Raw genomic sequence first — 16,989 nt, 5'->3', positions numbered from 1 at the left:
GAAAGAAAGAAAGAAAGAAAGAAAGAAAGAAAGAAAGAAAGAAAGAAAGAAAAGGAAGTTACTTCCATCTTAATATTTCTATCTCTCTTACATAGAGGAATCCAAATTATTAAAACTTTACATAATTGGGGTGCCTGTGGCTCAGTCAGTTAAGCATCCAACTCTTGGTTTTGGTTCAGGTCATGATCTTACAGTTTGTAAGACAGAGCCCTGTGTCAGGCTATGCACTGACAGCATGGAGCCTGCTTGGAATTCTCTCTCCCTCTCTCTCTGCTCCTCCCCCACTCACACCTGCTCTCTTTCTCTCTCAAAATAAAAACAATAATAATTTTTTAAAAGATAAATCCAAAATTAAAAAAATTACATTATTCAAGTTTAGGTTCAAATTTTATACCTCTCATTACAAGCAGCAAGGACTGTGCAAATATTCATACTGGACTCAATAACTGAGTCTGTCATATTTACTAATGTCTAAATCCTTAGAACTTAAACTGTGACTCAAGGACCAGAATCTGCATCATCTGGAAACCTATTAGAAATTCAGACTTCCAGCTATATTCCAGACCTACTGAATCAGAATCTGCAATTTAACAAGTTTCTCCAGGTAATCAGTATGCCTGTTCAACTTTAAGGTGCACTGGTCTAAGTTACCTACTTCAGTGAGTACCTGAATAGTCATATTAGCAAAGAGCACTGATTTCTATTACCCAAATGTCTGAATTCAATCTGTATTAAACCTATCCACACAGCCATGTCCAGAAACTTAACTTTTGGTAATAATTATAATATTAAATAACAAAAGGGTGGCTAGAAAATATAAGCTGGCTTTTGCCATGACCATCAACAACGTCGTCATTTTACAGTAAAATACTATATAATACATAAAATCAAATCTTCACTGAGCAAGCAAATAAAACAAATATTTGATTTACTCTGCTAACTGAGCCTCTTGTGCTGGTAGCATGGAAGCCCTGTATAAATGTTCCACAAACATTGCATGAATTTTAATAATTTATGGAACTGTTTTTTTCTGGCCAAAGTGAAAGATTTCCCACTGGTGTTAAAATGGTCCACAATAGGCTCTAACAGGAATCTTTGGAAATACATACATACATATGTACATACATAATCCTCACTCATGTGCCCAATTAAAATCTTAAAAAAATAACAACAAAATCCTATAAATCGCTGTCTCCCTGTTCCTTATTACTCTGTCTATTCCACCTAATAAGCATCTGAGAAACTGAGAAAACTGCCTTTATGCACAGTCTCCCTAACTGTCTGATCCTTCAGCAGAATAACCTCCTACTCATTTTAGCTCTTTTTCCTGAATGGTGACATAAAAAGATTATCCTTTCTGAAAGAATTACTCATTCACACTAATATTACTAGGACTTCTAAATTAGATGTCTATTATCACCTTTTCTTTAACTACTTACACACAGCATAGTGTGTGATTCAGAGTGAAATAATGATTTTAGAGGTAAGTTTTTAGCTACCAGAACTCAAAGGCTAGGTCTCACTATAAAGCAGAAAACTAATAAATAAGGATTCACTCCCCAAAACAGCAGATGGTAGAAAAATTTGTTGGAATACATGGGACCTATAAAAAGGTCACAATTCATACAGTTCACTTTTTCCATTTATGATTTCTGGAACCAAACATGTTTGTTGCACTTGATATGTCTCTTGATAACTCTTATATTACCCATTAATTATATTATTCTCCTACTTGCTGCCAATATGTTACTTTGGAAGAATAACATATACCACTGAAATATAAAGTTATTACTTGGAACTGCTAGTATATATAAAGTAAGATACTATTGGCATGACCAACAGTATTTTTTAGGACATCTCTTAAAAGTAAAGGTCTCTCTCCCAACTTGTGCACTCTCTGTCTCTAAAAATTAAAAAAAAAAAAAAAATAGAGGTGCCTGGGTAGCTCAATTAGTTGGGTCTCCGACTCTTGATTTCGGCTCATGTCATGATCTCACAGTTCGTGAGATTGAGCCCGGCATTGGGCTCTGCACTGACAGCACGGAACCTGCTTGTGACTCTCTCTCCCCTCCCTCTCTCTCTCTCTCTCTGTCTCTCTCTCTAAATAAATAAATAAATAAGCTTAAAAATAAAATCCTAACCAAGGCATAGCCTAAATCAAAGCGCTACAATTCTTTGACAGATAAAGTACTTAAATCAGGGCGCCTCAGGGGCACCTAGGTGGCTCAGTTTGGTTAAGCATCTGACTCGATTTCGTCTCAGGTCATGATCTCATGATTTGTGGAGACAGTGCAGAGCCTACTTGGGATTCCCTCTCCCTTCTGCTCTGTCCCTCCCCCACTCCCCAAAATAAATAAATTAATTTTAAAAAATACAAACTGAATGGCTCAGTTGGTGGAGCATGTGACTCTTGATCTCAGGGGTTATGAGTTCAAGCCCCACACTTGGTGTAGAGGTTACTAAAAAAATTAAAACTCTTAAAAAATATTTTTTAGGGGCGCCTGGGTGGCGCAGTCGGTTAAGCGTCCGACTTCAGCCAGGTCACGATCTCGCGGTCCGTGAGTTCGAGCCCCGCGTCAGGCTCTGGGCTGATGGCTCAGAGCCTGGAGCCTGCTTCTGATTCTGTGACTCCCTCTCTCTCTGCCCCTCCCCCCTTCATGCTCTGTCTCTCTCTGTCCCAAAAATAAATAAACGTTGAAAAAAAAAATTAAAAAAAAAAAATATTTTTTAAAGTAGTGTAAATCAGTAACGTTACCCAAATATCCAGTAAAAAGGATTAAGTACAAATATAAAATGTATAATAAATTTGGCACATTTCTAAGAAAAAAATCTTAGAGATACTTTTAAAAATACCCAAATTATTAATATAAGTAAAAATCATTTTTTCTACTAAGTACAATTGACCCTTTTAATTGTTTTTATTAACTTTTTTAATTTTTGAGACAGAGAGAGACAGAGCATGAATGGGGGAGGGGCAGAGAGAGGGAGACACAGAATCGGAAGCAGGCTCCAGGTTCTGAGCCATCAGCCCAGAGCCCGACGCGGGGCTCAAACTCACGGACCACGAGATTGTGACCTGAGCTGAAGTCGGACGCTCAACCGACTGAGCCACCCAGGCACCACCAACTGACCCTTTTAAACAACACAGGTTTGAATTGTGTGGATCTAGTCATATGTTGATTCCTTTCCTCTCCTCTCCTCTCCTCCCTTCTCCTCTCCCTCTCCTTCCTTCCTTCCTTCCTTCCTTCCTTCCTTCCTTCCTTCCTTTCTATTTATTTATTTTAAATTCCAGTATAACATACAGTGTTATATTACTTTCAGGTGTACAATATAGTAATTCAACAATTCTATCCATAACTCAGAGCTCACCACAATAAATGTACTCTTAATCTTCTTCCCGTATTTCACCCATCTCCACCTACCGCCCCTCTGGCAACCACCAGATTGTTCTCTATATTTACGAGTTTGGGTTTTTTTTGTCTCGTTTTTCTTTGTTAATTTTTTTTATTAAATTCCACATGAGTGAAATCATGCAGTATTTCTCTGACTGACCTACTTCACTTAGCATTATTCCCTCTAGATCTATCCACGTTGTTGCAAATGGCAAGATTTCATTTCTTTTTAAGGCTGAGTAATATTCGACTGTGTGTGTAGATACGTGTGTGTGTGTGTGTGTGTGTGTGTGTGTATTTCACATCTTTTTATTATCTATCAATGGATCCATAATTTGGCTATTGTAAATAATACTGCAATAAATGTAGGGTGCATATATCTTTTTGTTTTAGTGTTTTTGTGTTCTTTGGGTAAATACCGACTAGTGGAATTACTGGATCATAGGGTAATTCTATTTTTAATTTTTTGAGGAGCCTCCATATTGTTTTCCAGAGTGGCTGCACCAGCTTGCATTCCCACCAACAGTGCACAGGGTTCCTTTTTCTCCACTTCCTCACCAACAGATGTTGCTTCAGGTGTTTTTGATTTTAGACATTCTGACAGGTGTGAGGTGGTATCTCATTGTGGTTATGACTTGCATTTCCCTGATGATGAGTGATGTCGAGCACATCATTTCATGTGTCTCTTGGCCTTCTGTGTATCTTCTTTGGGAAAATATTTACTCATGTATTCTGCCCATTTTTAATTGGATTATTTGTTGTTTCAGTGTTGAGTTATAGAAGTTCTTTACATTTTTTGGATATTAACCCCTTATCAGATATATTGTCTGCATATATCTCCTCTCATTCAGTACATTGTCTTTTTGTTTTGTTGATTGATTCCTTTGCTGTGCAGAAGCTTTGGATTTTGATGTAGTCCCAAGAGTTTATTTTTGCTTTTGTTTCCCTTGCCTTAGGAGAAATATCAAGAAAAATGCTGCTACAGCCAATGTCAGAGAAATTACTGCCTGTGCTCTCTTCTAGATTTTTATGGTTTCAGGTCTCACATTTAAGTCTTTAATCCATTTTCCGTTTATTTTTGTAAATGGTATAAGAATGTGACTCAGTTGCAATCTTTTGCATGTAACTATCCACTTTTCCCAATACCATTTGTCTTTTTTTCATGGCATATTCTTGCCTCTTTTGTTGTAGATTAGTTGACCATATAATTATGAGTTTATTACTGGACTCTGGGTTCTGTTCCATTGATCTATGTGTCTATTTTTGTGCCAGTACCATACTTTTTGATTACTGTAGCTTTGTAGTGTATCTTGAGATCTGGGATTGAGATTCCTCCAGTTTTTTCTCCTTTTTTAAGATTGCTTTGGCTATTTGTGGTCTTTTATGGTTCCATACGAATTTTAAGATGTTCTAGTTCTGTGAAAAATGCTGTTGGTATTTCTATAGGGATTACATTTAATCTTCAGATTGCTTTGGGTAGTATGGCTATTTTAACAAGATTTATTCTCCCAGTCCATGACCATGGACTATCTTCCCATTTGTTTATGTCATCTTCAATTTTTTTCATTAATGTACTATAGTTTTCAGAGTATAGGTCTTCACTTCTTTGGTTAAGTTTGCCCTAGGTATTTTATTATTTTTGGTGTGATTATAAATAAAAGTGTTTATTCAATGAATTTCTATTTCTGCTGCCTTGTTATTAGTGTATAGAAATGCAACAGATTTCTGTATATTGATTTTGTATCCTGAGAATTTACTAAATTCATTTATCATTTATAGCAGCTTACTGGTGGTCTTTAGGGTTTTCTATATACAGTATCATGCCATCTGCAAATAGTGAAACTTTTACTTCTTCATTACCAATTCAGATGTCTTTTACTTCTTTTCTTGTCTGCTGGCTGCAGCTAGGACTTCTAGTACCAGGTTGAATAAAAGAGGTGAGAGCAGACATCCTTGTCTTGTTTCTGATCTTAGGGGGAAAGCTGTCAGTTTTTTCCCATTGAGTATGGTGTCTGTTATGAATTTTTTTTTAAATATTTTTTTTCAACGTTTTTTATTTATTTTTGGGACAGAGAGAGACAGAGCATGAACAGGGGAGGGGCAGAGAGAGAGGGAGACACAGATTCGGAAACAGGCTCCAGGCTCCAGGCTCCGAGCCATCAGCCCAGAGCCCGACGCGGGGCTCGAACTCACGGACCGCGAGATCGTGACCTGGCTGAAGTGGGACGCTTAACCGACTGCGCCACCCAGGCGCCCCTGTTATGAATTTTTCATATATGGCCTTTATTATGTTGAGGGATGTTCCCCCTAACCTACTTTGTTGAGAGTTTTTTTATCATGGATGGATATTGTACTTTGTCAAATGCTTTTTCTGCATCCATTGAAATAACTATATGGTTTTTACTCCTTATCTTGCTGACGTAATGTATCCTATTAATTGGTTTGCAAATATTGCACCACTCTTGCATTCTAGAAATAAATCCCACTTGATTGTGGTGAATGAATTTTTTAATGTATTTTTGGATTGTTCGCTAATATTTTGTTTAAGATTTTTGCATCTATGTTCATCAGAGATATTGCCCTGTAGCTCTCTTTTTTTTGTAGTTTCTTAATTTGGCTTTGGTATCAATGTAATGCTGGCCTTATAGAATGAATTTGGAAACCTTCCTTCCTCTTCTATTTTTTTGTAATTGTTTGAGGAGACTAGGTACTCTTCTTTAAATGCTTGGTAGAATTCACCTGTGAAGCCATTTGAACTTTTGTTTGTTGAGAGTTGTTTTGGTTTTTGTTTGTTTGTTTTTTGATTACTGATTCAATTGCATCACTGGTAATCAGTCTGTTCCAATTTTTTATTTCTTCCTGATTCAGCTTTAGGAGGTATGTTTCTAGGAATTTATTCATCTCCTTTGGGCTAATTTGTTGGCTATAATCTTTCACACTATTCTCTTATAATACTTTGTATTTTTGTGCTGTTTGTTATTTCTTCTCTTTCATTTCTGATTTTGAGTTGTATCTCTCTGTCTCCCTCTCTCTCTCTCTCTCTCTCATTATGAATCTGGCTAAAGGTTTATCAATGTTGATCTTTTCAAAGAACCAGTTCTTGGTTTCATTGATCTGTTCTATGGGTATTTTTATTGTTGTTTGTTTGTTTATTTGGTTTTGGTTTTCTTAGTTTCTATTGCATTGTTTCTACTCTAATCTGTATTATTTCCTTCCTTCTACTGCTTGGGGCTTTGTTCTTTTTTGTTTTGTTTTGTTTTTGTTTGTTCTTCTTTTTCTTCTTTAGGTTAGTCTGAGATTTGTCTTGCTTCTTCATATAGGCCTGTATTGCTATAAATTTTCCTCTTAGAACAGCTTTTTCTGCATCCCCCAAATTTTGGACCATTGTGTTTTCATTTTCATTTGTCTCCATGTATTTTTTTTTATTTCCTCTTTGATTTCTTGGTTGGTCCACTCATTGTTTAGTAGCACATTATTTAACATCCAAGCATTTGTGTTCTTTCTAGATTTTTTATTGTAGTTGATTTCTAGTTCCATAGCATTATGGTTGGAAAAGATGCATTATATGACTTCAATTTTTTTTTTAATTTTTTAAGACTTCTTTTATGACCTCATGTGATCTATTCTGGAGAATGTTCTATGTGCACTTGAAAGGAACGTGTATTCTGCAGTTTAGGATGGGATGTTCTGAATATTTCTATTAGATCCATCTGGGCCAATGTATCATTCAAAGCCCCTCTTTCCTTATTGATTTTCTGTTTAGATGATCTGTCCATTGATATAAGTGGGATGTTAAATTACCCCCCTATTATCGTATTACTACTGATTACTTCATGTTTGTTAATAGCTGCCTTATATATTTGGGTGCTCTTATGTTGGGTGCATAAATATTTACAATTGTTATATCTTCTTTATAATAATCTTTATTATTATATATAATAATCTTTATTATTATTATTATTATATAGTGTCCTTCTTTGTCACTTGTTACAACTTTTGTGTTAAAGTCTATATTGTTTGATATAAATATTGCTACCCTGGCTTTATTTTCGATTTGCATGATTAGTATTCTTCCACACCTTCACTTTCAATCTGCATGTATCTTTAGGTCTAAAATGAGTCCCTGGTAGGCAGCATATAGAAAGGTCTTGCTTTCTAATCCATTCTGACACACTATGTCTTTTTATCAGAGTGTTTAGTCCATTTACATTCAAACTAATTGCTGGTAGGTATGTATTTATTGACATTTTGTTACTTGTTTTATGGTTGCTTGTGTAGTTCTTCTCTGTTACTTTCTTCTCTTCCTCTATTGTCTCATGGTTTGCTGGCTTTCTTTAGTGATATATTTGAATTCCTTTACTGGGGCAACTGGATGGTTTAGTCAATTAAGTGTCAAACTCTTGGTTTTGACTCAGGTCATGATCTCATGGTTCATGAATTTGAGCCCCACAGCCAGCTCTGTGATGATGGTGTGGAGCCTGCTTGGGATTCTCTCTGTCCCTGTCTCTCTCCCTCTGTCTCTCTCTCTCTCTCTCTCTGCCCCTCCCCCACTTGTGTGCACACATGCTCTCTCTCTCTCTCAAAATAAATAAATAAACATGAAAAAAATTAATTATTGGTAGGTATGTATTTACTGACATTTTGTTATTTGATTTATAGCTGTTTTTGTAGTTGTTCCTTGTCCCTTTCTTCTCTTGCTCTCTTCTCTCATGGTTTGCAGGCTTTTTTTAGTGTTATACTTAGATTCCTTTTTCTTTTAATTTTTTTGTGCATCTATTACTGGTTTTTTGTTTTGTCATTACCATTAGGTTTATATACAACATGTTATGCATATAACAGTCTATATTAGGTTGATGGTCACTTAAGTTTGAACCCATTCTAAAAAGCACTAAATATTAACTTCTCTCCCCTCCATGTCTTTTGTATATAGTGTCATACTTCACATTCTTTGATTTTATGAATCCTTTGATTTTTATAGATATATTTAATTTTGCTGCTTTTATCCATCCTATCTTTCTTACTCTTGCTTATATTATAGTGTTTTCTTTCCACTCAAAATTCCTCTTTAACATTTCTTACAAGACTGGTTTAGTGGTGATGAATTCCTTTAACGGTTGTTTGCCTGGGAAACTCTTTAACTCTCCTATAGAGTATTCCTGATGGAAGGTTTGTTGTTGTTGTTTTTTTCCCTTTCAGCACTTTGAATATAACATGCCACTCCCTTCCAGCCTACAAAGTTTCTGCTGAAAAATCAGCTCGTAGATTTATGGTGTTTCCCTTCTATGTAACTGATTTCTCTTCTCTTGCTGCTTTTAAATTTTTCTCTTTATCACTACTTTTTGTCATTTTAACTACAATGCTCTCGGTGTGGACCTCCTGGGGCTGATTTTGTTGGGGGCTTTCTGTGCTGCCTAGATTCGGATCTAGTTTCCTTCCCCAGATTTGGGAAGTTTTCAGCTATTATTTCTGCAAATATATTTTCTGCCTCCTTTTCTCTCTCTTCTCCTCTGGTATCCTTATAATGTGAATGTTATTATGCTTGGTGGTGTTGCTGAGGCCCCTTAATCTATTCTCAATTTTTACTAATCTCTTTTTCTTTCTCCTGTTCAGCATGTTTACCTTCTATTACTCTGTCCTCCAAGTCAACTGATCCATGCTTCTGCCTACTGTAATCTATTCTCTATTTCCTCTAGTTTATTTTTAATTTCATCGTTTGAATTCATCTCTAAATGGTTCTTTTTCATTTTCTTTGCCTTTGTTGAGGTTCTCACAGAGATCTTCCATTCTTTTCTCAGGCCCAGTGAGTATCTTTGTGACCATTAATTTAAATTATCTACCAGGCATATTACTCATCTCCATTTGGTTTAGCTCTCTTATGATTTTGTCCTGGTCTTTCATTTTGGACATATTTCTCTGTCTTTTCATTTTGTCTCTTTGTATCTATGTGTTAGAAAGATCAACTATGTCTCCTGCTCTTGCAGGTATGGCCTTATGAAGGAAATGTCCTGTGATGCCCTGTAGTGCAATGTCTCCTGTTCATCAGAATCTGGAGCTTCAAGGGTGTCTCCTACATAATATTTTGTGCACCCTCCTCTTGTGGCTGAGCTGCATTTGTCTTCAGTGGAATTGCCAACAATGGCTCACTTTCCCTGTTGTTGGCAAGGTTTGGTCCCTGTTGTTAATGGACCAATCTGGGGCTGCCTTGGGCAGAGATGCAGTTGCACCAAACTGCAGGATACTCTCCCTGTGTTGTCCCCCAGGAAGCTTTTGTTGGTGGGTGGGGCCTATAGTGGGACCAGATATCTGGCCTAGCCCACTGCTGGAGCTGCAGTTCAACTAGTATGTGTGGTTATCTTCCACACTCCCTGGGACAGAAGTCACTTTGGAGTGGTGCTGGCCCCTACTGGGGCTGCTTGCACAATGCCACACTTGTGGCACACCTCTGGACTCCCGTGGAGGACAGGTTGGTGGGGGTGGGTCAATAGGAGAATGCGAGGGTGGGGTGCACAGTGTTAGCAAGTTTTGTGCAGGTCCACTGTGTCAGGGGACCTGTAGTCACTTTGGAAAACTCCCGGGGAGACTGGGGCTAGAGGGGTGAGTCTGCAGAACTTCATGGGTATGGGGTACACTGTCAGCAAGCCAGGTAGTGTTCACACTGTACTGGTTCCTGCAGGTCTCCATGTATCTAGGCTAGGGGGTGGGGGAGGGAAATAGAGCCTGTCAGCTCTTTTGTTCTTATAAAAGTCTCCTAAAGATCCCTGCCCCTGCTGCAGAGGCTCTGAGATAAGTAAACAAATAGCCTTCCCATACCCCTGGTGTTTTTCAAACCGCAGCTTCTATGCCATATCATTGGGGCTGTTTGTTATACTGCAGTCTCTTTAAGGGCAGGGAACCAGTTTTCTACCACCCTTTGGTTCCCCCAGACCTAAGCTGCTGATTTTTAAAGTTCCAGTAGTTAAGCCCCACTGATTATAAAAACTCACAATGTTAAGTCCCTCTGCTTTTCAAAACGAATGATTTTTTTTCAATAAATACAACATAGTAGTATAAATGTATTTTCTCTTCTTTATGATTTTCTTAACCTTCACTTTTCTCTAGCTTACTTTATTGTAAGAATACAGTACATAATACATATATACATTAACACCTACTTGTTATGTGTTAATATGTAAATCAACTCTTTATGTTACTGGTAAGACTTCCATCAACAGTAGACTATTAGTAGTTAAATTTTGCAGGAATCAAAATTTATGCATGATTTCTGACTCCCTGGGGATTTGTGCTCCTAACCCCCATGTTGTTGAAGGGTCAACTGTGCGTGTGTGTGTGTGTGTGTGTGTGTGTGTGCATACGCACGCGCATGCTACATAAAATTCTTGTGCTCCTGGGTCCTTATAGTTTTAGAAAAGGGGGAAGAAATACTTCTCTCTCACTCTGCATCTTCATGCTGGACACACAGCAACATTCTTGCCCTCAAGGGATCCCAGTGAAACTACTGCACATTGGGTTGACTGCTCATTTGGTCCCCTCCACAAACCAGAACCTCCTCCAGAAAGGGACTAGCCCTGTTTCCCTTTCCCTCACCTTCCAGCAGACTCTTTCTAAGACAATGGAGCTTTCCAAGCATGGAGTCTGAAGCCCACCTTTTAGGTTGGCATCATCATACTAACACATACTAGCTCTGTGAACATGGACAAGTTATTTAACTTACCCTGATCTCAGTTTATCAGTAAAAGGGGGACAATAATGGCACTACTTTTTAAGGTTATCGGAGGACTAAATCATAAATTAGTTCATTCCTGTTAAATACTTAGAATCGGAGAAGTCCAAATTCATGATGGAGACTCATACTCAACTGTGGGAAGATCTGCAATCTTAATTCATCTGTCACTAAAAAACACACAAAGAGAGTCCTCTGCTACGCTTTTCTATTCCATATTTTAATATCATCAATTTGTCTGATTAAAGTGAACATGATTTCTGGGTCAGATTCCTTTATCCACTAGAAACAGGGACAAGTGAAAATGGGAAGGAAGAGGCAAAAACCATGGTAAAAACAAATCAAATACACCCTTTAAATAATACTGAAAAAATACTTGGAAGGTTAAAGTGAAAATAACTTCCTCTCTTTTCTTTTCATCCAATAAAATGTTTCCATTTCTCCAAATTTGGTCACTCTAGAAATCAGTATTACATTGGATTCTATAAGCCAGTCAAAGAGATTATGTCTAGGATCCACATTGCCAATGGACTAGGGCTGCTGTAATCATTTACCAGTTTGGCAAGAATGCTTTAAAAGAAAACTCTTTAAAACTTAAATCATAGCTTTAGTTTCAAGAGCTGTGTGAATGGTATAAGGCTTCACCTGTAGACTCCAGACATCATCCTGTTGTACAGCGGTAACTGGCTCCTTCAGGAACAGAGGGTTTCCTTCACAGTAGAATTCCCTCAGCTTCAGGTTCTGAAACTTTCAAAACAAAATAAAAACTTCATTTAATCATAAAATAACAAACTTCACTTTTGAGGCTCATCTTACTTTATTTAGAACTTATATTCCATGTTAGTATTTTCACATGGAAATATTCTATTGTTAAAAGCATAAAGGTCTTCATGCTGGAATGAATGGCATTGACCTTAGAGGTCCCTGGTGGCATCCCCAATACTAGACAGCAGAGGAAACTTGTTGAGGATAACAGAACTGATTAGTAATAGAATAGGGGTTAGTTAAATAATCAAATGCTGGGAATATTTTGCAAATAATATATTTGTTAGAAAACCAAGTATGATGAAAAATAACATTCTAATTTACACCAAAATCCAGGCCTGAAAGACTGTGAACCATGACCCATTTATGTTCAGTAAGAAAGGTAAGAGAAACAAAGGAAAATCAAAACACCCTATGAATAAAACCTAACCTCAACTGGACTCTACCATTTGAGTAGAAATATAAGGGATTCTCTCATACTAATAGTGTGCCTTGCCTCCCAGGAACTCATGTGGTTTTCAAAGTTAAACTCACTTTAGGGAATTACTTTCCTGAACTTCAGTTTTAGCTTTGAAATGGAAAAAAAAGAAGACCCATCTTTGGTGGTGTGCTGGTAAAACAGTTCTCTGGAAAGAATATAATTTTTTTAAAGCCCTGATTTGTGGCATATTTTGGTTCCTTATCCTTAGTATAACTACTTCTACCATAGCGATTACAGTCACAAAACACAGAGCTGGGGAGAAATATGGAAAATTGGTTCTTATGAGCCAGGATGCGCTGACATCATCACACCGCTGTGTCTCACACTTACAGGAAAGTTACAGATAGTTCCCTGAATTCTGCCTAGGGTTTGAAACATAGCAAGCATTCAATAAACTAAAATAATTGATTTAAAACATCTTTCCAGCATGTCATGTCACTAGGTCTCAAAAGTCTCCAGAAATCTCTACAACACAGACAAGATTTTGAAATAAAACACAGAGCTCAAGGCCATGTTGGAATCACCTTGTCTCCTGGTCCCACCACAGACATTCTGCCTTTCCTAACGCAGCTTCCTATGTTGCCCACCATGAGGGAGCAACCTAGACAGTTGAATCCAATGGTAGCCCCCAGTCAGTGCTGAGCGTGTTGAAATGAAGAAAGCACTCCCTGTGCTTAACGGAACCATCATAGTTTTCTTTCTGTCCTAAAGAACAACAGTCCATAATTTATAACCAAACTCATAGCCACTTTTTTCAAAACAGATACAAACTTGGGGCGCCTGGGTGGCGCAGTCGGTTAAGCGTCCGACTTCAGCCAGGTCACGATCTCGCGGTCCGTGAGTTCGAGCCCCGCATCAGGCTCTGGGCTGATGGCTCAGAGCCTGGAGCCTGTTTCCGATTCTGTGTCTCCCTCTCTCTCTGCTCCTCCCCCGTTCATGCTCTGTCTCTCTCTGTCCCAAAAATAAAATAAACGTTGAAAAAAAAAATTTAAAACAGATACAAACTTGAATATCTTGGTATGTGTAAACATCATTAACATCATTTCAAGTTGAACTGTGCTTCAAAGAGCATACATTTCTCTATATGAAATCATGCTTTTCTTCCTTCAAATCCTGTCACTACACTTCCATCATACATGGTAATGAGTTATTCAGTTTGCTAACTTACCACACATATTTTAAAAGGAGGTGATCCTGGGCGCCTGGGTGGCACAGTCGGTTAAGCGTCCGACTTCAGCCAGGTCACGATCTCGCGGTCCGGGAGTTCGAGCCCCGTGTCAGGCTCTGGGCTGATGGCTCAGAGCCTGGAGCCTGTTTCCGATTCTGTGTCTCCCTCTCTCTCTGCCCCTCCCCCGTTCATGCTCTGTCTCTCTCTGTCCCAAAAATAAATAAAAACGTAGAAAAAAAAATTTTAAAGGAGGTGATCCTAATGAAATTAATTACTGAAATTCATTAGCATGTGTTTTGCAAAGTGACAAAATCTCTCAATGTCCACTCTGAATATTCCCCAGAATATTCAGAAAAAAACATTTTTTCTACCCTCTCTTTCTGTTCACTACTGGATTTCCTGTCAGCCTAGTAACTTAATAGAACAATATTTTTGTCCAGTAGCAAAATCAGTTACATTATCTTCTATTAGTAAAATGTTGTTACAGCTTGTCAGAGTCTCTTTGCATGTGCTTACTCAATAAGAGCTATCAGTTTTGGGGCACCTGGGTGGCTCACTCAGTTGGGCAGCCGACTTCAGCTCAGGTCATGATCTCGTGGTTTCTGAGTTTGAGCCCCAGCTGGGCTCTGTCCTGACAGCTCAGAGCCTGGAGCCTGCTTTGGATCCTGTGTCTCCCATTCTCTCTCTGTGCCCTTCCCCCACTCATGTTCTGTCTCTCTCTGTCTCTCACAAATGAATAAACGTTAAAAAAAATTTTTTTTACGGGGCGCCTGGTTGGCTCAGTCAATTAAGCATCCAACTTCAGCTCAGGTCATGATCTCACGGTTTGTGGGTTCCAACCCCACATTGGGCTCTGTGCTGACAGCTCAGAGCCAGGAGCCTGCTTGGGATTCTGTGTCTCCCTCTCTCTCTGCTCCTCCTCCACTCATGCTCTGTCTCTCTCTGTCTCTCAAAAATAAATAGACACTAAAAAAAGTTTTTTTTAAAGAGTTATGAGTTTTATCTCAACTGAAACAATTTTGCCCCTCCACCACAACAGAGATTTACAGACATTTTTGGTTGTCATAACTGGGTAAGGGGAAGTATTGCTGGCATCTAATTAGCAAAGGCCAGGGGTGCTGCTAGGCATCCTACAATGCATAGGACAGCCCCAACAACAAAGAATTATCAGGTCCAAAGTAGTGTTGAAGTTGGAACATCATAAGCATTCACTGACCTGTCATATCTGGAGAAGGGACTGGCAGCTGCAGAGGAATAAAGGTTAAAATGAGGGTTTTTTTTTTTTTTTTTACTTTTCTAAGATAAGGGTCACTTGAGCATGTAGAAGGTAAATGCCAACATAGATTAATGTAAAGGAGAGAAAAAGGATAATTGAAATAATAACGATCAGGTGAACACAAAATGACCTTTGAATACTAACATCTTTGCATTATTTCCTCCTCTGTGGCCACAGGAAAGGAGGTATAAATGTAGGCATGGATAAGTTTGAAGGTGCAGGTTTGGATCACTGAAGGAATCAGACATGATGCCTTCAATTTTGTCTTAAAAATAAAGAGTAAGACCATCTGTTAACTGAGTTGTGAAGCAAGGTGTCATTGTGGAAAAAGGCATGAAGAAGGTGGTGAAAGCTGGGAATATGCTACAGGTTTTTGAAGAGAAACCTGGCCAGAGACAGAGGTGCTGAGGGATGACCTACTGGAATCCACACAGTTGTGGTTTTTCCCGTCCATATATTTTGTGCTTCCATTTAGCACTCAGTAGCCCAGATCCAACACTGAGAATTGTGCATCAGAAAGCAAGGGAATGAATGCATTGCATGTACTAAAGAGCAAATGATTTGGACTTAATGATCTAGACTAGATAGAAAAAGAAATGATAGTACAATGTTTCAATTAACCAGGAGTAAAAGGAGAAGTAAAGGGATGTGAAGTCTCAGTGACCCAGAAGAAAAGATATGGCTATAAAGCAATAGGGAACTGGAACATAGAAGGAACCAGTGCTCAAACTGCCATCTTGGACTTTAATTCTTCCAATTTAGAGCAGATGAAGATGATGTTAAGATCCAGACATAAGGGGCACCTGAGTGGCTCAGTTTGGTTAAGTGTCCCACTCTTGGTTTCAGCTCAGGTCATGATCTTGCAATTCATGAGATCGAGCACCACATAAGGCTCTATGTTGGCAACGTGGATCCTACTTGGGATTCTCTCTCTCCCTCTCTCTCTGCCCCCTTCTTTGTCTCCCCCTCCCTCTCTCAAAAAATAAATAAACTTTAACAAAAAAGAAGAAAAGATCCAGACGTGAGAGTGGAGGTGGTTTGTTGAAGTAAACACTGAAAAACTCATTAAAATCAAGGATTCAAGGTGCTCTGCACTGAAGGTTCCTTGTTTTTTTTAAAGTTTATTTATTCATTTTGAGACAGAGAAAGTGTGAGTGGAGGAGGGGCAGAGAGAGAGGGAGAGAGAGAATCCCAAGCAGAGTCTGTACTGTCAGCATAGAGCCCAACATGGGGCTCAAACTCACAAACCATGAGATCATGACCTGAACCAAAACCAAGAGCTGGTTGCTTAATTGGCTGAGCCACCCAGGCACCACAAGCTGAAGGTTGCTTGTATCAACCACCTTTACAAATGAACTCCCTGAGTAATTCTCTCAAATATTTGGGTGTCTATGAAAAATCTCCTGCTGGAAGTCCCACAATGACTAAAAAGTCTAACATCTGAAACTGAACTCATGTTTCCTCCAAATTTTCCTCTTTCCTTTTCCTGATCAGCCACATCAAATCTCCCACCATGTTGTCAGTTCTACCTTCTTGAAACTTCTGGAAAGTAGTGAGGGAGATCAGAAGGATCTGGTTTAGCAAGAACACCGTTAATGTAAACAAGGAGAAAGGAGGCTAGGATTTAATAATGACCAAACCAGAAGTGATAAGTAGGCTAACAGCAAATTAATATGGACTCTTCAGACCATTTCAGAACTCATGGGGTTACCCATTAGGAAGAATTAGAATTTCTAAATAAGCTAAAGCCTAACTTGCAAAGAGGAAAAGATTTTTAAGTGTGGGGCTATGGCATTCAAAAAAATATATGTTAACAATTCTAAAAGGGACATGAATAAGATTTGTGACCAATGAGAAATTCAAGAAAGTAAGTGATACACTTCATATCTAATCAGAATTGTGTAATGAGTAGGCTGATGATATCATTTGAACATAAGAAAGCCAAAAACTCTCTTCTGGGAACCCTTGTCTCACACACCCTGTACAAGTGGGAGTGAAAACAGGCACAAAGTGACCTCAAGTGAGGATCCTTTAGTATCTGCTGGATACTTGTCCCAAGAGAATACCCTTAGAAGGAGTTGAAGAGAGGAGGCCAAGAGAAGCCTGGAAGGAGGGAGATAACTAAACTCCAGGCTCTAAACACACACACACACACACACACACACACACACACACACACACACACAC

General features: G+C 38.5%; 1 protein-coding gene across 1 annotated transcript in view; it reads right to left on the bottom strand.

The window, feature by feature from the left end:
* LRRC69 (leucine rich repeat containing 69) overlaps positions 1-16,989 on the bottom strand; it is a 79,380-nt gene that overhangs the window by 10,469 nt on the left and 51,922 nt on the right. Inside the window, exon 6 of the mRNA XM_040493954.1 lies at positions 11,758-11,859. Within this exon, the coding sequence (XP_040349888.1) occupies positions 11,758-11,859 (102 nt within the window). The remainder of the gene's footprint in view (positions 1-11,757; positions 11,860-16,989) is intronic.

The sequence above is a fragment of the Herpailurus yagouaroundi genome, unplaced genomic scaffold, assembly GCF_014898765.1.
Source record: "Herpailurus yagouaroundi ecotype Mexico unplaced genomic scaffold, PumYag 186, whole genome shotgun sequence".
In the NCBI taxonomy this organism is placed as follows: domain Eukaryota; kingdom Metazoa; phylum Chordata; class Mammalia; order Carnivora; family Felidae; genus Herpailurus; species Herpailurus yagouaroundi.
Note: the sequence above shows the minus strand (reverse complement) of the source record. Positions and strands in the feature narration are given on the sequence as shown.